The sequence below is a fragment of the Wyeomyia smithii genome, chromosome 3, assembly GCF_029784165.1.
Source record: "Wyeomyia smithii strain HCP4-BCI-WySm-NY-G18 chromosome 3, ASM2978416v1, whole genome shotgun sequence".
NCBI classification, from domain to species: domain Eukaryota; kingdom Metazoa; phylum Arthropoda; class Insecta; order Diptera; family Culicidae; genus Wyeomyia; species Wyeomyia smithii.
In genome coordinates this window covers 48,458,366-48,480,747 of record NC_073696.1, presented here as the reverse complement: position 1 = coordinate 48,480,747, position 22,382 = coordinate 48,458,366, and the positions used below count along the sequence as shown (strand labels likewise).

The 22,382-nt window shown below is 35.2% G+C and overlaps 1 protein-coding gene across 7 annotated transcripts in view; it reads left to right on the top strand.

The window, feature by feature from the left end:
• Nucleotides 1–22,382, top strand: part of LOC129731825 (vascular endothelial growth factor receptor 1) — an 89,238-nt gene that overhangs the window by 28,244 nt on the left and 38,612 nt on the right. For all 7 annotated transcript variants that reach the window (XM_055692150.1, XM_055692151.1, XM_055692155.1 and 4 more), the window contains exon 2: nucleotides 13,789–14,408. In XM_055692150.1, the coding sequence (XP_055548125.1) occupies nucleotides 14,288–14,408 (121 nt within the window). In that variant the 5' untranslated portion in view covers nucleotides 13,789–14,287. The remainder of the gene's footprint in view (nucleotides 1–13,788; nucleotides 14,409–22,382) is intronic.

The window sequence follows — 22,382 nt, the reverse complement described above, 5'->3', positions numbered from 1 at the left end:
ATGTGCAGTGCAGAAAAGGTATTTTGTGCTATTGGATTTTTTTTTTCTTTGAATCACGACTCGTTTTCAAGAACCTATGTAAATATGCTATGCTGAAAAAGTATTGACAATTACAAATATTTTTAGGACCAAATCGGTTTGTTTGATTGGTATGACGTCTTCGGCAAAGTTGCAGATACTAATTTTGTCTTTCCAAAAATAAACACACTATAGGAAAAAGTTTGAACATTTTTCTTATTTTTATTTCTCCAAGTTCAGCAATTTTTTTTTATTTTTTAAAGTTCAGTAAACTATTTTTGATTAGCTTACAATATGTGGTTTTTGTCGGAAAAATTCAGATACATAAGAAGTGATTTTTTTTTTTCAGATATTCAATTTATAATTATATTTTTGTGTTTTTTTTCTAAAATAATCGTTTTTGTTTCAATGTTTTTGATTCAATCCTAGCCGACACCGGGAGATTTTCTGAGGCGAAAAATCTCTGGGATCACGCCTTCCATCGCATGAGGAAGTAAAGCCGTTGGCGCCGGTCCGTTAATAAACGGGTCGTGAGTTAGGGTCCTGGGTGTGGAGTCGCCTCCCTGAGCGTCGGTGAATGGCCACAACAGTGGCGGAGCTAGACCGACGGAAAATAAGCGAGAATAAAAAAAAATCGTTTTTGTCTCACGGTGTAAATTTTTTTGGAAGGACAAAGTTATTACAGGTTGGACTCGATTATATAGAGACTCGATTATATATTGACTCGATTATATATGATTCGGTTATATATAATTTTAGACTCGATTATATATAGAAGCAAAAATTTTTTTTTTATTTTAAAAATGACTAAGAGATAATATGTCGTAAGAGAACATCCATAAAATACGTATCTCTTGATGGGAAGGGAAAAAATCGAACAGAAAATAAAATTTTCAAAATTTTCCAAAAAAAAACGAAAATAAAAATGAATAAAAATACTTAAATAAAATATCTGACAAAATTATTTCTAAAACAAAATATTAAAACAAAATTAAATTTTCATTTTTTTAAAACTTGAGAAAATAAATACAAACGAGTTGACAAATCCATATTCACTGATCAAAATTTTTCTTTACTTTTGATATATATATATTTTTGTAAGAAATGTGTTTTGTGACTTTTAGGGGGATGAGTCAAAAATAAAAATCTTCTTATTTATTCGAAATCAGCAAGTCCTCCATACAGAAAAAGCAAAAAAACATTTTTTTCTTTGATTCGATTATATATAAATTCGATTATATATAGTGAAAAAAAATCGGAGACTATATATAATCGAGTCTGACCTGTAACTACAACTTTGCTGAAGATGTTTAACCAATCAAACCATACCAAACTGGCTTTATTTTTTTTTAATTTTTTCTATAAAAATTCAGCTGTTTCTCATTTCTGCGTGATTGTATGCTTTTGCAATCAGCCAGATATCAGCCTCTGCTCTGCTTGCCGCGGGTCGAGCTAGTTTTAAGTGAACCTTCGTCTTGCCGCAGTAATCGATTATACAATGAAAACTAAATTTCTGCATGCTAGCTTTAATACGTGATTACTGAGCATTATGTTTCCAGTGGATGTGTCGTTGTGTACTCGAGCGAGCTATACCACAACGAATCGTTTACAAAGTCAAATCGTTTGTATAGGGTAACCGCTCCTATATTCATCTCTGCACCTATATTCATCTCATCACGCCTTTCTGGTCAATTTATCGTCAAATTTTACCATATTTTAAACATAAAACTTTCAGCCACTTGAGAAAATCGAGAAGCAAATAGATTTACTTTCAAAAATTTGTAGGAATTTGACGGTAAATTGGACAAATGAGAGAAATAAGATGAATATAGGTGCACCAAGCTGTTGGGATGAATAATGGAGCGATTACCCTACTATAGTGTGAGTTTGATTTAGACCTAATTTCACTTAATATTTGGCCTTGTTTTCAACTCTGATTGGTCGGAATATGCATTAAACAATGAACATAAACACAATTTACCGCATTTTGATGGACGCCGGCAGCTAACTTTCCAATCGGTTTCTGTAAAAATGGAGGAAACCCTCTGAAAAACTGACTGAGCTTTAAGCATTTGAAAGTGGACAATTTCGTGATGCTCTTGAGTTTCCGGGTTTCAATTTATATTGCTGTGAGACGTAATTCTAAGTCAATAAGTCGCTCAATTTTTATGAAAATACACAAAATCTGAGCAGCAAATAATAATCAAAACTTTTAAAGATTGAATTTGAGATATCTCGGACCAGAGCCTTCAGAAAGTTTATTATTATAAGCTTATAGGATTGAACAGAATACATTTATTTTTAGGAAAAATTGGAACCTTTAAATGTTCTGAATTTACCATTTAATACAAAATTTTTATAATGGGTGTTTTTTCACCTTGGAATATTCACAGCTAAAATCAAAAACAAACCTTTATCTCATTATGATAAAAAGATTTCACAATAATAAACAGAGGATTTGGCTGGTTGTACCGTCTCATATATAGTGAATCTAATCAATAAACGTTTATTGAGTTTCTCTTTCGAAGTTTAAGAGTGCTTGCTAGAAGCCAAGCCTCCAATCAATATGCCAACAGTAACAGGATTACTGAATGCAATGGGATTTTGAGCTTATCCAATTATTCAATTCACCTTGAACGCATGCCAACTTTTAAAATTCATTAGATAAACCTCTGTTAGCGAGCCTTTCCTCTGCGAGCTGCTCGGTGTCTTTCTGCTGAATTTATTATTTAGTTTTTTTATAATAAACTAAAAATGAGATGTTTTAAAAATAAAATTAAAAAAAAAAGAATTTATTATTTTTATCTGAAGCTCTTCACCATCAGAAAAAATCTCAATGAAAGTTTCTCTTTCTTTGAGCTTCATAATTCAACTACAAGGCAGTGCTCATCACGATTTTCTACATTGAGTAACAGCAAGCCGCTTATGTGCCCATCTAAAGTTGCTATAGCATTTGCTAATAAATCCCCCTTCCCCTTATCTACACATTTCTGTCATTGAAAACGAAACTAGTGAAGGGAGCATTATGTTAACGCTGATTAATGTATTTTCCCGCGTAAGATTCAAACAATCGGAATGTGTGCATATTCCATCCGGCGTTGTTCATATCGGCCACAGAAGTAGGAGATGAGAACTTGATATGCTTCGGTATATAAATATCGACTGCACATTTGTTGGTTGCTTCTCCCACAGTCACCCGAGAGCACGTGATGCATAGCCTAAAAATAGGTTTGATAAATTTATCAGATTTTTTTTTCGGGTCAACCGCACCGTAAATTCCCGCAGCATGTGCCGCAATGCTTTTTTTTCGTTCGGTCAAAACAATCAAGAGAAAATCTCAAAAAGGGTTTCTATCTAATTTTCAGAAGACAGAGATTCAGTCATCAAAACAGCGACAGATTTTGCACATCAGTCATGCGACAGATTCACAGGAATTTCAAAGATGTGTCGCTGTAAAGATCACTAAACTACATGCATTCCGTGCGAATTGCACTTTTCATTAATACCTACAACACCGATGAGTGAAATGTTACGATGTGAAAGACACGAGACGACCCTTACAACGGAAGACCGCTTGTCTGTTGCGTTGACATCGCAGATAAGTAGGAATCTGAGAAAGCAATTAAGAGACGTACTGTGCCTCTTTTCTGCGTCTACCGTTCGTTGTCTGGTCAGGTGCGTAAACGCGTGCTGATGGTCGCCATGTGATAATTATAGCTCATGATCGATGCTTTAAAAATATACCGAACAAGACGACTTTTTGATGCTTAAGAAAACCACCGTTTGGCGAGCAATAATATCTATCATTATGTTTGTCGATGTTAAGTGACAATGTTAGTAATGGCTGAAAATCACACAACGAAAATTTTTTAAACAGAATTTTAAAAGAAACTTTTTTGAGACAAGGGCTTTGTAATGCCTTCAGAAAAAAAACCTACAGCAAGGGTAGACGATCTATATTTTATACACTAATATGAGTAAAGTATATTTTTTTTTCGTGGGATATTCTTTATAGATCGATCTATATAATTCTATGGATTTACTTTCCTTAGCAAAAACGCAGAAAGATCTGATCCTAAGTGCACACGTGTAGGCTTGATAATATGACAAATTGTTTTGGTTATAAATCAAACAGGATGTATAATTTGAACTTTTGCTAACAGTCGCACTGCGAAGCCGCAGTTATACAATCGACTTTCACTGCATTTCACAGATTACAGAATGAAGCATACTGTAGCATTTGCGAAAAAAAGGCTCCTTTGTATTATTTTTTTATTCCTAGAGAAAAAAAGGCAATTTCGTTTTAAAAAAAGACTGGTCAAAGTCAAAGTTACCTCAAAGTACTTCTCTGAATTATATGCTAGCTTTTCAGTTCTCATGCCCTTTTTAGAATAGGTCAACAGCTTATTTAGTATAATTCAAATACTTTTTAGTATAGCTCAATGACTAGCCGCTACTATAAAAATAATCTTTCAGTGGATCCTTGTTCAATTTTACAACTAGTTTTGGGGTCCATCTTTTGAGCTCCAGTCTCGACGAAAACTACCTCTCAATAAACAACACAGTATCATCCTTCTACAATATGGTTTTCGGGAAGGAAGAAGTAGAAAAAGACTCCAAACAAGTAGTTGGTGTCCTATTTTTTGATTCATGGGAATTATTCGACCACTTCATTCTATTGAATAAACAATAAATAAAATAAAATAAAATAAAGAGGTGGTCGGGTTTGAAGTTTTTGAACCCGATTTTTTTCGGTTAAAACCCGAAACCGAATATTTTTTACCAAACCGGAACCCTTCCCGTACCCGACATTTTCCAAAATTTTCGAGCCCGAAACCCGGCCATCCCTAGAATAAACTCCAATGCTATGGAATTACGGATATTGCATACGATATATTCCGTAGCTATTTATCAGGAAGAAAACAGTTCATTTCTATTGATCTGTGTGAAATTTCTTTTATGCCTATTGAAGTGGGCGTCCCGCAAGGAAGTTATATAGGTCCGCTTCTGTTTCTTTTGTATATCAATGACTTGTACTGGTCCACAATGGTTCACAATGACCCCACGTCTGTTTGCAGATAATACTGCTCTTTCATTTCAACAACAACGTGGACTTATAGTTCATAATATAGATAATTTAAAAATTTTCCAGAATTCTTCAAAAACGACTTAATCCTTCAAAAACCAAATGAATGTCTCCTTCCTCCCCTGTATGAAAACATTATGTATAGTTTATGTGCAAGCGAGGAAATAACATCATTTAAATATTTGGGATTGTTTTTCGACCCAACACATTATTGGTTCAAACATATTAAATGTACCGGAAAGAGATTTTCGTCAGTGGGTGCAAATCTTCTTTAAGGAAACTTCAAACACATCAAAATAGATGCTCAAAAATTATATTCAATAAGCAGAACACAATGTTTGGTCAAAACAAAACTCCAAAAAAATACAACGCATTGTCAACAACGTTAAGGCAAAATCATAACCGTTACAAATTCAAACTGAAAACTTTCTTGAAACAAAACCTTCGCGCCATTCTTGGTTAAAGTGTTTTGTTCCTCTTTTCATGTGACTTATGTAACTTACTCTACTAGAAATGTTAATTATTTTATTGAAGTAGTAAAGTAGTGATTTCGTTAAAAGGATAATAATTTCGGACGTTACATCAGAGTGTAATCTTGAGGATAACCCGAATACCGAAAATTTCTCCTTTTTGTAACAAATTTGTTACTTAAAAAGCAATGAAATACATTTCCAGTCAAGTAATATACACATACTGTCATATATTCAGCAAATGTTACAAGATCGCGACTGTCTAATAAGGGCCGTTACAACTGTTTTGAAATAGAAATTTGAGGCTGAAAGACCCTTTATCATTTATGCAAATAGTAGCTCTGCTATTTAAACGCTATAATGTATTTGACAAAGTTTTTGTAGATCTCAAGAAGCTACTTTTGATTAATATGAGATGAAAAAAAATTCTTTACTTGTCAAATCAGAGTGAAGTCTTGAGCAAAGTTGTAGGTAATCCTATGCAGAAAAACTATGCTGAAGACACTTTGGTTCTATCTCTTGAAAATCGATCACACACAGGCAGTTTTATAGACAGACATTTCAACATTCGCAACATTCTATTATGCTGCTGTTAGATGGTGTCCATTTTGTTGAAGAAAAAGAAAATTCCGTTCGCATCTCTGTGCTATCCTTGACAGTGGAAATGAGGCATTTTTCTGATAACACAGTGGATACACTGAAAATTTGACGGTCCACATATTTGAATGATTGAAAACGTTGTGGGTTGTCAAAATATAAAAAAAGAAAAGGTAATGTACTAACTGCTGATACTGCCGCTGCCGCACAAAGGCATCTTTTGACGTTGGACTAACGTCTATCTCGAAGTTAGGCACCTGAATTTGAAAATCTAGTAATTCAACCAGGGAAAACCAGGGAAAACGTGGTCAGGTTTTTAGGGCATATATATCAGTCATTTCTTTTCAGAATATCGAGGTTTTGGCATAAACCGATCACAATTTTTTTCACGGTTAAATTTATGTAACAAAAACAACCTATTGTTTGAGACATACCGTAAACTGGGGTGACTTTGATCACCGGGGTGACTTTGATCACAGTACCTCTTTTTTGAAAATGTGGTAAAAAAGCGCTCGTAGTGCTTGGGATTTGTCGTAATCTTCACTGATTGTGTGGATATATGACTGCATTGCGAACTATTCATGCATTTCCTGCTATTCAAAGAGTGTTTTTCATGTTAAAATATTAATTGAAAATAAAGTGTATTTTTGACGATTTTTGTTGCATACAAACAATCGGTTCAAGCAGATTCAAAACAACAAGTTGCAATACGTAAAGTTTTTTAATTTTGTTCCCAGATTAGTTCTTAAGATGAACAAATATTATAACAATAAATTTTATTGTTATTTTTACAAGTTTTTTCTCGAAGGCAATGTTGAGTCCCAATATTCTCCACAGCGTATTACATATTTCTTCTTAACAAACAAGACGTGAAGTAACATGCGAATTCGGACAATTTCATAAGTCATATTCCACGTGGACTAGTTTTTGATGATTTTAGACCCCCTTCCCTCTCAGTGGATAATCATTCATATATATTTCGAAAACTTTGTATGAACCATGGACATTCGCCATTATAAACTGTTCACGTAGACTGTAAATGACCCCCAAATTGCTTTCCATATTTATAAACTCGTTTAAGTCGTTTTAGGCTGTTCAATTTGGTGAAGGTAGCAAAGTGTTACTCCAAATTCATCAAAACGATGAAGTGATCAAAGTTACCCCGGAATGAGGATTGTTGTAAAATTTTTAGAGCATATTTAAAAAACAGCAAAATTGTTGCTGAGCAGAATCATTTCAAATCGCCTGGAAATACGCGAAAAATCAATCGACCATTTTTGATTTGAATGAAACTTTGCACGCGTATTTGGCTTAGCAAACTGAGCATTTTTCACAGGTGCATAGATTTTTCACACCCATGAGTTACATTCTAAAAGGGCGTATGCCTTTTGGCATAGGTTTTATTCGAAGCATTGAAGCCCAGAAACCGTTGGTTGTATAGAAAAACTGTCTGAGAATGAGTTGTAGGGAATTAAAAATGCACCATAAAAAAAATATACACTGTACAAAAAAAATTTTTTGACCAAAAAAAATTAAAAATAAACATTAAGTTTCAATCTAAAAACCAAAAGAGTTGAATTTTTTTCTTATTTTTTTTTTAAAGAAACTTGACGTTAACACGCAACTTTTAAAAAAAAGTCCAGGATGGAGAAATGAAAAATAATTTTTTTATGGTAGATTAATTTTTTTAAGTTTAGCTAAAGAACATGAACATCCCATTACAAGCGCAAAAGAATTGTATGCTTGGTCTAATCAGAAAAGTAATAAAAATTCATCAAAAATGTCATTTAGTAGGGTATCATATGAAGAATATAAACAAGGAGTAACAGAATGGAGCAAAATTTTCAAAAAATCTATAATAATAGCTGCCACATAAAAGTATTACTCTTTTGTTTCGATTTCAGAAAATAAGATACAAACGAAGCTGTTTTCAAAAGATGACGAATCATTTACTTATGATGTATATGAAATATAAGGTGAAACTAGTTCTGTAAAGTACCTATGTCATGAAAAAATATGTTCCTAAGATAATAAAACTCGAAAATAAATATTTGATTCTTATATATATTTATATCACTTTAAACATTTAACTCTTTTCTTGAGAACCGTTCGCCCAATCGTTTTGTTGTCAAAGAATGAATTGTATATTTTTGATCAAGCATTCCAATGAACGTAAGGTTTTTGCTGGAGAACCATGGACAAATTAAGAAAAACGTGTATTTTCCGAAATATAATTAATTTATCGAGCTTAAATTTAAAATAACTCGAAAACCAATGCGTTTAGAATGTTTACTACCAAGAGCTTTTTGATTCAAAATGACTCTCTGCATCTTTTAAAATCATCAGAATACAAATATTTTGAAAAATGTTTGAATTAGAATTTTTATAAAAAAATTAATCTACCATAAAAAAATTATTTTTCATTTCTCCATCCTGGACTTTTTTTTAAAAGTTGCGTTTCTTAAAAAAAAAATAAGAAAAAAATTCATTTCTTTTTTTTTAATTGAAATTAAATGTTTATTTTTAATTTTTTTGGTCAAAAAAAATTTTTTTTGTACAGTGTATATTTTTTTTTATGGTGCATTTTTAATTCCTTACAACTCATTCTCAGACAGTTTTTCTATACAATCAACGGTTTCTGAGCTACAATGCTTCGAATAAAACCTATGCCAAAAGGCATACGCCCTTTTAGAATGTAACTCATGGGTGTGAAAAATCGCTCCACCTGTGGAAAATGCTCAGTTTGCTGAGCCAAATACGTGTGCAAAGTTTCATTCAAATCAAAAATGTTCGATATTCGACCATCGGTGATTTGGCGCGATCTTGCTCTGCTAAACTTTTGAAGTAGTGACTGAAATTTTCTCAATGCATGCCAGTACTTATTTTAAAAATAGCAAACAATATTGTTTTCAGTATATTCTGACAATATTTGAGATACAAAAAAAAAGTGATCAAAGTCACCCCAGTTTACGGTACTATTGAAAAATTTGTAAATAAAATCGACTGTTTAAATCGTACCGAGCAACCAAGCACTCTCTCTCTCTCTCTCTCTCTCTCTCTTCTCCCAAACACAGCCGACACTAACGGATACAACCGATCTGACTTTGTAAACGATTTGTTGTTGTTGTTTTATTTTTCTTGCCATTCCCTATTCTTCTAAACTCCTCCCTCTTTCCAAATAGCTGACGAAACCTTGATATAAAAGGTACCATTCCAAATAAAAGGTACCATTCCAACATTTTACCCCATCATTTTCATTCCAAAACTGTACTGGTATCATACGCACGCCATCGAATTGAATTTCTCATTCGTGCGTTGGCTGGCAAAGTGGACGGTTCTTTCTGGAGCAGCAGAAAGCTGGTGGTGGCAAGTATTGGTCGCTTACAAAAGCGCACACCATCGAATTAAATTTTTCATTCATGCATTGCGTCGTTCGTATGTATGGATTGCTATAGCACGTGTGTGGGTAGCTATAGTGGGTGTTTATCGAACATTTAGTATTTCCTTGTTTATTCATTAACACTTCATTCAAAATATTAAAACGCCTAAACGAACACGGTTGAATAATTTGCCTGTACAGCAGCGATTTAAACTTCTTCAGCCAATCTTTATTCATCAAGGAAAAAATACTACCGATGAATGATCAACACTTATTTGCTAAAAATTTCATTTAGATCATAATAGGTTTTTTCAAGTACCGTGAATTATCGGAAAAAGGAGTATCATAAATTATCGGTATATATAACGTTTCCGCATTTAGAAATGCACTGTTAGATAAAATTGCAGAAAACACTAGAGTTACAATTCCGTCTACTATTTGTTTAAATGGGATATAAAAATACCGTAGTCCAACGTCATGTGGTCGTGTCTTGGGTACTACCCTCCTATTTAATAGTGGCGCTGCACCTACCGCTGACGCTCCTGCCACTACCGCCAAGTATACCCGCCGCTTCTTAATTAGAACCATCCTAGTCGCCATCTACTAGTAAATTGATTGATTTCAGCAGAGACAGGATCTTATATAGCCCAAATAGTGCATTCCCGGTTTACTAGGTATATAATTCGGTCGACCGTGTTAGGGAAACCAATCAATAAGCGACCAGTCGAAGATCGAAGACTTGCTAACCTACTTGTTAGCATTTAAAATCGGATATATTTTCCGTTTTAAGATTTTCATTTTACACCCCTATGTAGTCAAACTTTCTGAGAGACTTAGTTCTACGTCAAAACACCAATAACTTTGAATAGTGGTAAGATATTCACCACAAAATGTGTCTATTAAAAAGCTCCAAAAGTTGTTCGAAGACAGTTTTGATCTGAAATTAAAATAAAAAGTAAAAGCAAAAATGGTGTTTTTTCAATAGCGCTTTAGTGAAATAGCTCTGAATGGGTTGATTTCAAAGATAGGAAAAACATTTTTTGTTTAAGTTGCTTCAAATTAACGAGGCGCATTGTAGAACAATCTTTATTTCTATCTACAAAGCCAAGAAACTTAGATTTTCGATTTCGTCAAAAATTCTGGTCACTCTAATTGTTCATAACATGAAAATAAGCTTTTCTTTTGTTATATGTAACAATTCTGTAGAAGAAATATTTACTGTAAAATATAGCTATCGTGCTCTAGATCAGCGGTTCTCAACCTTTTTTTGTCCGCGTACCCCATGGCGATATTTTCCAAACCAATTGTACCCCCTGGCTTGGAATGTACTCGCAGAGTGGGAGAAGTATTGGTAGATCATTGTGTGGTAGTCTAGTTTAAGTTTTAAAATGAACTAAGGTTTGTTTGATTGGTACAGTCATGTTTTAAGAGCAGGTTTGAACAACAAATGAAGTATCATGAAGAAAAATCGCTTCATCCGCCATTACTGGTTTATCTTTCGCGTACCCCCTGGAGGCTTTCGCGTACCCCTAGGGGTAGTTGAGAACCGCTGCTCTAGATCCAAATTTTTCCGCTAAATTCATTTCCTGGACCGCTGTGCAGAGAAAAAGTAGTCAAATCTTTCCTGACATTTCAGAATTTGGGTGTTTTTGGAAAAGTTTCTTCAAATACTCTTTTGAATATTTTGAGCTAGAAGACTACAGTACCTAGTCACAAGATAACTACTTTTAAATAGGCCAACACAATCCTACAACTTTTTCCAATCCAACAACTTGTTCGAAGACTTGTTATTTGGTGACCAATATTTTCAAAGAATATCTAAAAACATACCAAAAGCTAACCAAAACACGCACATGTTAAACTGTTGAGAATGAATTTTTGCCGTCTTTTTTTTAGTCCCATTGTGTATCGTGAGTGCATCACAAATTAACCAAAAAGTAAACCAAATACCAGTAAAAATATGCTATGAAAGCCGTACACAAGCGTTAGGGTTAGCAGGCAGACGCCAATTGCCAACAATTTGCACAATACGAAGACTATTTTTTTTTTCAGAATAAAATGTGCTACGAAAGCCGTTCACAACCGTGCGGGTCAACAGAAAAATAACACTAATTGACTACATTCTCACTGGAAAAGTACTTTTAAACCATTTTTACAAAAAAGTCTGCTGCAATTTAATCCAATGATGTTTCGTTGTCTACCAAATAATTGTCAGTTTTTTCACACAACATTTATTTGACACGGCACAATACCCATAACTGTCAGTTCTTCATTATTATTTTCGCCAAAAGTTTTGCTCGAATGCGATGCCAATTGACTGCTTTATGCTTGAAATTGTCTACCGTTCTGAGATCTGCGAATTCCACGATAGCTCAGGGGCGGATGGTACTAGATGTGCCCGCTTCTTTAATTGTAGTTTCGGAAGTGCATCTTTAATCAAAAAATAAAAACAATCAAATTATCTCTGTGGTAAACATTTTACAGTTGTCCTGGTCGATTGAATGTTTGTACAGTATTTGAGTTTATTAGAATGAATGAGACAATTTATTTTTCGGTCATTTGGATCTGGATCTGTTTTGGGTGGGTAGATTCGTCACTCTAAACACGCAAGTGGCGTGCATGATAAAAATCTTCGAAATTTCTATCACGACTATAGTGGAATTTGTTTGATGGCAGACGACTCTTAAGAGATAGTTGACTGAATAATGAGCAGCGAAAAATTTTTAATAAAATCTAACCCACTTTTTATTAAACTATACCATGGCGCTAAACCGTCGCGTATTCCTCGTCTCGGGAGATTGCAGTAAAATGCGACCAAGACGTGACCACAATCAGATATTTGCATTTTATTAGCTTCCATCTGTGCACAGAACGTTTAATCCCACACTCTCACACACACACCTTTGCGAACTTGGAATTACCGTTTTTGTCCCTGAGGACAATTTTTCCTCTCGGTGAGAGCCGGCTAAAATGATTCCATAAATATGTGCACACCGTATCATCATGAATATGCAAAACGATGTCAACGGAAGCATTAGAACACGAGTGCACGCAGCGCTTAGGAAAAATCCTATTTACTACTGGTAGAGAGCCAGCTGTTTTTTCTACGCTAGATGATTCCATTCAGCGCAAAAAAAAACTTTAGGTCAGGTATTGTGTCACCAGTGTCTGTCTGGCTGCAAGATGGAAGAAATTACATTGAATTGCCAAAGTACCTTGTCTTATCTATTCCGAAAATCCACTCTTATCGAAAGCAAGCAAAGCACTAGTAGTGCACTGTGAACAATTGACTTCGTGATAACGTGGGCAAGCAGAGAGCGTTAGAGCGGACAACCAGCGGACCTAAACATTTGCATTTGCCCTCCTACACACTACACGCTACGACTTCGACAGATGTGATAAATGTTGACTACGACATATTTTGATAAGGGTCACAGTATGTTTGCTGTTGGGTGTGGGGACACAGCTGGAGGTATTCCAAAAAAGGCAAAACAGAACACAAGCTCCAGCACGAATGGTCATTAGAACTCTCAACATGATATATGAAGTATGTAAAATATCAGTTCGATCAAGATTAGATTCACGATGGTTAAAGAGCATTCTATTTACTCGAATGCTTCCATTCGATTAATGCTTACGTGCAATGGCTAGATATACCATTTAACACTGTTTATGACGAGAATAGTAGGTAATAAAAAACATCAATAGCGCAAAATAATGTATTCGTAAGGCATCCGAAAGTTTATTGCAACAAACAACCCGAAAAAACTGCAACACGAATACTAATTACCATCAAGGTTGGGTTAGCCTAATCCCAAATTCCAAATTCGTAGATGAAGGCTTCAGTTTATTGATAAAATAAAAGAAAAATAACTCGAATAGTTGAACTAAATCGCGCTTACAAAAATGCTAGTAAAAATATCTGTAAATGGTTTCGAAGCGGTTGTACTTACGGAGCAAGTTGGTAATTTTTCTACCTATTCTTCTACCAATTCATAGCAAATCAATCGTCTGCTCGTAAAAAAATATAGCTATAACATCAACAAGCGTCTCCAGTTCGCACTCGGCACAAGTACGCAGACGTTCCGCCCGGGAGTGCTCGATTAGGATCATAAAAATAATGTTCAATATCGTTCCCTTTTTTGTTTTATACACATAGCATCATCACTTATTATGTCTTCAAGCAGCGTAGCAGCGATAAAAAATTAATTTCCTATATTTCCCCTCTCCATTTTCAGACATTCAACAGTGTGTCATCTTCGGTTCGTACCGGGGTCGACGTCAATCAAAAGTGTCAGCGGTGGCTAGTTTTCGGGATGCCAATAAGTAACCAACAGTCAGGTTTTTCTGCAGTATACTTCTGTGCGAAAAGTTATGCTTCCAGTGCCACTGCTGGACCCGGCGTATGCAAAGCGGCAAAACTCATCAACCTGAGCGCATACTGTGAAGAACATCCTCGAGGAAACCATTACCTTCGCAGTAAAAAGTGTCCATAAGTTTAGTTTAGAAGTTTCGACGTGAGAGCAAAAAAAAGAAAGTAAAATGAGAATGCAGGAAACGAGTGCTTCGAAGCAGTTTGTGAAGTGTTAAGTGGAAGTTAAGTTTTCCCCAGCTACTAGTGGAAGGCATGTCAATCTCGTGATCAATTGCCATAGAAATCAAGTCAAGTTACTTTTTCCGAGCATCACGCTTACTTACTACTTAAGTGTTTTGATTCACCACAAGTGAGAGAAAAAAATGTGCGGGAAAATGTTGAGAAGAAAATCGCACAATCTGCATTTAAGAAGGCGCAGCATGCCGCAGTCATCTGTGATATTTTTAATAATTATCGTACAAATAGTTACGCGGAAAGCACAAGGTGAGTGAATCGGTTGTAAATTGAAAATTATCGGTGATTTTAACTGCACTGGGAAATCATAACAATGCTTCCCAATGACCTTTTGTTCGGCAACCGAAACAGAGAAATATAACGAAAAAGATTACCCAACGGATTCGGCACAGGATATCAGTGCACAATTGCAGCAATCTCAACAGCATACTCGGGCACGGCAAAGGAAGCAAGTTTTATCGCTTCCATTATCGGCTATTGTCAAACTTCCTACACTTCCGCTCATGCTGTAGCATATTTACTAGCGAACGCATTCCTACCAGCAGCAGCACTGAGAGCATAAACATGTACGGTAGCTTTGGCTTGCTACTGTCCAGGGAGAGTTTGGAAAGAAATGTTTATAATTGCTTGATTTGTTGTTATTGTACTTTCTTTGCTTCTCGGAACAGAAAGCAAAGAATTACTGCCCATTAGTGCTGATTTGTTGACCTGTCTCAGGCTACGATACCTGAATTTTTATTTTACAATACAATCATCCTTTTTTATTTTCGACATTCCTACGAAAAGAACAATTCAGACGGATTATAGAACAGTATTCTCAAACTGTCAATTGAACAGAAGGTATGAAAATTCATAAGCTTGAACTGATTCGGACAGAAATGAACATTTCAATCTACGGCATTCCATAACCAAGAACTATAAAGTGTGCTCGGTGTAAAAATAATCTTGAAACAGGTACCGCTGTGCAAAAACCCAAAATCTGCGTAAAGACCTATAAATTCTGAATCCACGTGGACAGCTTCACTTGTGAAAAGATATCAATTATATTTGCTAAATATTTTCAAAAAACTTTGAAACGTTGAGTTAATTTCACCTTCGAATCAAGATAAAAATGAAGACGAAGGATGGAAGTAAAAATCCTAAATATAATTTCAATCTTTTCCTGAAACAGTTAAACTTTTGTTGGAGTCAAAATCATTACACCACCGAGATTTGACTACCCAATACAAGAGCAATCATAAGGTCAAAATACTCGCATTTCAAAGTTCCGGAGCTATTTATCGCTTCAAACAATCTTTCTGAATGTTTCTGGTTCAAAACCGGGAAAAAGGGGGAAAAGCATAAACCCTTGTGGCATTGCGTATACTAGTAATGCACTCTATCCATGGCAGTGAAACAACAAACAATTGCATTGTATGTTGAAGAAAATTTCCACTCCAACCTCGAAGAAAGAAGGCCACCAGACGCGCGTCAAGCTGATCGTTAATCGCGAGCACCACATCCTCGCATATGCACACTTTAAACTGTACTGTTCAGTGAGCGATATTTTGTTTCGCTTTCTTACTGGATGCTTCGTAACTTTCACAGCCCATTTCTGGAATCGAACTAACTCGTACTCGCGCAGCGAATAATTGTTGCTGGGATTAAAGCTTCTTGTTGATTGACGTGTTTGGGTCGGGGTCTTAGATGGTAAAACTTGCCCTATCTACCACGCGATTTCGTCAAATAAATAGTTAAAAACAAAATTTATCAGCGCAATGCATGGTGTTTTGATATATACGTGTGTTGAAAGTTTGTCACAATCATTAAAACTTGCCACAAGGTGTCTTCTTTAAATATTTATTGTCTAACGAGTTCTAGAGACATTTGACAATAGTTGTTATGTTCCCTCGCTAAAGAAAAGCATAAATCCCATATCAAAAAAGAATGTTTATACAGGGCGCGTGGAACAGTCAAATTAATATCAAAGCACTAAGAATAAAGAACGCTTTAAGACCGCCTCAAAATTAGATTAAGAAGATGTTGGAAATTCAATTCAAAATTTTAAAGAAGTTTTTAGAGCAATGAGGAAGGAGATAATAATTAGAGCAATAACAATCAAAAATTTGAATAAGAAAAAAAACTGAGTTTTGAATCATACAAAAAAAATTGATCAGCGTGTTAAAAATCAGAAACTAAAATGCATACAGAGTATTGGACAAAAAGTTAACAAAGGACCTTTTGTTGTATTTTTTTTTTCAAAATTTATAAGAAAACATAGAGTATCGACTCTCTTATCGTCAGGTTTTAACTATTATCGTCCAGAGGGGTTAATGAAGTAATAGAGAACTAATATTTCACAGAGAGGTACTCTGCATTATGCAGAACCATCATGCGAGAAATTAACGATCTTAGACATCATTTACCCCCTGACAATAATAGGTTAAACCTGCCGATTATAGAGCCGATAACCTACATTAAGAAATACAGAAACTACTTGGACGCGGAAAAACAAATTTGGATGCAAATGCTTAAAAACACAAAAAAAACAGCGCTACATTATAATAGAATTATTGAAATACTTTATCCAGGCCGCCAAGCGTAACGAATAAACAATATACAAAAACGAATGATTGCACAAACGCAGCCTCAACGTAGGTATACGGATGATACGATAATTTACTTTGGCTTTGTATAATATGAAATACAAAATGTCGACGCTCGCTAACATTCGTACGAAACTGTTTTTACACTACCCGTCATAAGATTGGAGTCGCTTCACTGAGTACAACACCCAGTATGAATATTGCAGCACCCCGGAAAGCTAAGAATCACATAAAATGGGCAATTTAATCTAACTAGAACGTGATTCCGACAACCTAGAGACCTGCGATCTGCAGCAAAGTTCTTTAAGGATGTCAAGGACTTGCAAGTTTTGATTCAAAATTCGGTTGTAACGCGGCGCTAGTGCGCATGTACTTTTGAGTATTTGTAATTTATCTGGAACACAACTCATGAACCAAATTTGGCATGTTAAGGATTTTGGGAGTAAGAAAAATTTTCATGGTGATTCGACACCTTTCCCTTTTCTGGAAGAAAGGGCTCCCATTCAAATGAAACACAAATTTCTTCACAACTCAAGATCTAACCAAGCAAATGGAATCAAATTTGGCATGTGAGAAATGTTTCTGTGATGGTTCGACACCCCTCCATACTCTGGAAGTGGTGGGGGGGTCTCCCATACAAACAGATATTTCAACCATTTTTTGCGGAAAACAGTACAAAATGATCGAAATGATGCACAGGAGCCCAAATTCGATTTCAGATCGATCGGATACCATCCAATAAGAACGTTTCCAGATTCAGAATGACGCCCAGAGGCCAGAAATTGACTTCACCATTGACTTAAATCCAAAATAACGACATCCAGTTCCTGGAAAACAGCCTTAAGTTACAAAAAACCACCCAATATAGGTATTTTCGTAAACGTGATGACAAAACATCACTCAATATGGGTATTTCCGATTTCGGTAAGATGCACAGAAATCGCTTTCAGATATCATTTTGAATTCTAAGATGGTGACTTCCGGTTTCTGAAAAACCAGAATACCACCCAGATAACCAGCAATCGTATAAAAATGGCAATATAAAATCGTATAAACACCCAGTTTTAATTGAAATTGTATAAAGTTTATGTTATAACCAGTTCAAGTTATTTTTTATAATGTATTGGTCGTACTGTCCGTGATATATGACTGCATATTGTTCCTCATCTAAATGCACAGACAAAATTACGTTTAATCGCAGTAGAGTTATATACAATACTAAGCTTAATTGCAGTGCAAAATTCTATGAATTCTAATTTGTGTGATCCACGTTGACATTGATATTCCTTGAAAAATCCTATAACAGTTGTAAGAGGATTGCATAATGAATTTTATACAATTTACTTCTTCGTGACAGTCAAAATCGTCTATTATGAAACATGTAATCGTTGAATAGTAAAGGATATCATTTTTATGTCAAATTCAATCCCAAAATTTTCCTTCCAGCCACTCTAGTTGTTAAAACTTAGCTCCTATAAGCTTTAAAGAATTGGGTATTAAACATGAACTCCGCTTTCACTACAATAAAATCATCAAAAAAGTGGCACATACAGTCGGCTTCAACAAAAACATGGGCAACGCATTGATTGTCGTTGCTTGAATCGCTCAACCCTCTAGTGCCCAGCCTTTAGACGGTCTTCAGTTGAACCTCTAAAAAGATTCAATCAATACTTAAAAAATGTTAATAAAGTTTAAAAGTGATTTTTTCGAAGTCCGTTTGAGAATTAATTTGGGCACTAGAGGGTTTACAGTTGAAAAGAAGGTCAATTTAGATCGCATGTTATTATTCCTTCGTATATGGGGCAATATTGAGTTACATATTGACATCCGTGTCTATAAATAGATTTGGGTCAACATTGAAGACGATTAGTGACATTATATACGATTTACAGGTTAATAAGATTTTAAGCGTTTAACAGTACTAGATTAAATTCGTTGACACGTAGCATCGTAAAATGACTCTGAGGATAGAGACTAGGAGCAGTGATCGGAACGTTGGGGGTTCGAGGCTGAACAAAGCTTTGTAAAATAGAATTAAGGAAAATGCCGCATACAACCAATAATTAATTAATACATACCAAGGACTGTAATTTAGTACATATTTCGCGTATTTCTAATTGAAAAAAATACAAATGATATTGTTGCTACTCAATTTTAATGTTTTTGTTATTTGGCACATTTGGGTTGTATATAATGCAAAATTTATTCGCAGTACATGTTACATTGCTGCGTTTTAGTTCGTATAGCATCGTAGTAGAATTAAAATACGGGTGAAAAAAAGTTGTATATGTTTAACTGCGCGAACTGTTTTGGTACGTATTTCCACTTCGGTACTTATAAGCTCATATAGAAAGTTATATACAATTTTATCAGATTGTACAAAGGTGCTTATATCTCAACAACAACTGAAATATACCGTCCAAATTGTTGGCTGGGCACTCAACATAAATATTTCCATAATCAGGATGAGTCCTATAAGCTAAGAATTGACCCTGGACACCATTTGAATTCGATGATGACGACTTCCGGTTTCTGGAAAACAGCTGAAAATGACCAATTAGCACCCAATGTCTAGAATAGAGGTTGTGTACACTACCGTTCTGCCGCTTATAGCAAGTCCGTCCCATTTGCGTTTTGATGCTGATGAGAAAACAGCAATTAAAAATCGTAACACTTCAGGTGAAATTTTGCATTCAAATGCTTTTTCAATCAAAACCATCAACAGAATTTTGTACTGCAATGACAATCTAACACTTTTGCATCATAAAACTTGCATACACACCGAAAGTTGATTAAAATTTGTTGAAAATCATAAGCTGGGACTCACATGCGATTACATTTAGGGTACGTAGCCAGAATGATAGCAAGTCAGTCCCAAAGCCAGCTACGACCGGTGATGAAAAACAAACTACTGCAAATCGATGGCGGTGTTATAGCTTGCGTTTGGAATGAATTCATCGCAGGTCAATTCATAAATGACCTTCTCTCGTGCTTCATTAAACAAGTTTTTCGTGAGAAGCATAACACAATGTACCAACTGCGCCGCTCAAAATAAAATTAGATTTTGTTTTTACATTTGATAGGTACTACTGATAAATTCGAAATCAGTGTAGGAACTTGTTCTAAATTTTGCTGAGATCGGTCTCACGTTCGTGACGGCGGACATCTTCCACGTAGCAGAGGAAGCAAATATGAAGAACACCTATAGCTTAGGAAAATGTTCGCTCCTTTTTAAAAAAAAGCTAGAGCAGGTATTAGACGAAGCAAATATTTGCTATTTTTTAACACAGATTTAATTTTGTGCAAATAAAAATCGTACCAAAAATAGCAAATAATTGCTTCGTCTAATACCTGCTTAAGTAGCGTACCGAAGTATTTGATATGACTGGCAAATTCTTCAAAACGAAATTCACGACAGTAATTGAACAATTCTTGTCCACGTCTTTATATATTTTTTATATACGGATAAAATACGAAAAGTAGTATTTACTTAAGAATGCTTCAACTAACAATACAGTGACACACCTAAAGCGTTCACTGTCAACAAACAACAGCTGGAAGAAGCTACTGGTGGAAACTTTGTCTTGAAGAAAACATCGTACTATCAGCTAGAGCCACACGATGTAGAACGCGTAAAATTCAATCAAACCTCCTACCGAATATCACTTGGTATATCCAATTCTAATCCTGAAGACCATAAGTTGTGGTATATATCACATTTTTCATAATCATTATTGGCTGTGGGGTTAAATTGCGAAGATTTTTGCAATGGGACCGACTTGCGATCACTTTTGCTGTGGGACAAACCGACTTGCTATTTTTTCATAGTTCCTCAAAACGAAGTATTCAAAAATATTTGTTTTATCGAAAGTAGATATAAAAAGGATATGATTCCATAAATAAACTCAAAATTGACAAAAATGCAATTGGGACGGACTTACCATGAGCGGCAGCGTTCCAAGCATAACTATCCAAGCGTTCTTAAGGTTCACATAGAACATGGAACAGATATGCTATATGATCTTCTCATTTCATAAAACCAATCATTTCATACGATTTTTCTCTTGAATTAGATCGTATCCAATATGCGATTCGTCATGCATTTTCAGACTATAAACAAATCGCAAGGAATCAAATAATTTGGAATGTTTGAAATTATTTAGATATGGAAAAAATAGACGGGACAGAGTCTGCCGGGTCAGCAAGTTTTGCATATTTTCGAAAAATTCCCCTAAGTCAGTCGAAACTCAATCAAATTTTATCAAACAAGTTTAAAAAAAAACAAAAAATATTGAATTTACTCGAGTAAACTGGATGAAGTAGGTACCGTTAACTTTGGAGAACTGAGTAATGTTTGATAAAAGCTCAGAAGATATAATTTTCAAAAATAATCATTCCATATCAATGATGTAATACTGATTATTCAGCAGGAAATTAGGTTTTGACATTTTGCAACAAAACGAATAGAAGTCGATCTAGCGATGATCAAAAGAGAGCAAATTTAGTACAATGGTAGAATAATAATTTTATCCAATAAAATCGATCTTATTCTCCTTATACCTACCCGTATGACATCTCGACTAAAAACGGTGTCCGGAATCAATTTGTAGAGTTTCAGGCAAAATTTACCCATTCAAATTTCCAGGGAGTTAGGTAGGATTATTCATCTTTCTCTAAGTTGCACGAATTTTCCTCGTCATGCTACTCATAAAATCTTGTAAAACATTTGGATTAGCTTGTTCTATACGAAAACCCAGGTTTTCTTCATATCCTCCGATTTCACTTCCCGAAGAGTCTGCTTCATTATGGTTCAGTATTTGTCAATTGGTTGCAGTTTCGTTGTGTTCGGGGGCTGGAGATGCTTTGGCAAATTTATTTTCTCAGCCTTGTACCATTGCAAAATATCTTTTCAAAAACAATACGAGGCTAAATCCGGCCAGAAATGCGTAGAATCCTAGTGTGACTTCAGAAGTGGAAGTAGACACTGTTGGAGGCATTCCTTAAGGTATTCCTTCCCATTGGCCGTACCCCGCCGCGAATAAGATGGTCCACTTTACACATGAGCAATAGGGTGGGACAAAAAATAAGTTTTAGCTCCCATGCACTTTTCGTGTTCCTTATGGAGCAATTCTCGCTGAAACCGTCCCACTGGTGACATGAGGTCTTTCAAAAAGGATATTTTTATGTCTAAATGATTGAAAGTAGCGAAAAAATGAGAAAACCACTTTGGTTAGTTCATATTGATGGACCCCTCGGGCACAAATTGGTTAAACGGTTTTTACAAAAATAGATTTTCGAGCAATTCTTGACTTTTTTATTGATTTATTTCTCTTGAATTTGTCATTGAACCCCCTGCAACCAACACATCGTTTTCAAGAGGAATGATAGAGCTTTCATTTGAAGTAGAAAAAAATTGGCCGCCATCTTGGATTTCGCCGCCATCTTGGATTTCATCAGAAAAACGTGTTTTTGAGCATGTTCGTAACCACCGATTTTGAATTTGAAATCACCATTGGAATGCTGAGAAAAAATGCTTCAAGTCGCATCCAAAACATTAGGTGAGCATTGAGTTTACCTTGTCATTCTGGTCACTTTTCAAAATCAACCTTCAAACAGTACAACGCATGACGTGCGGCCA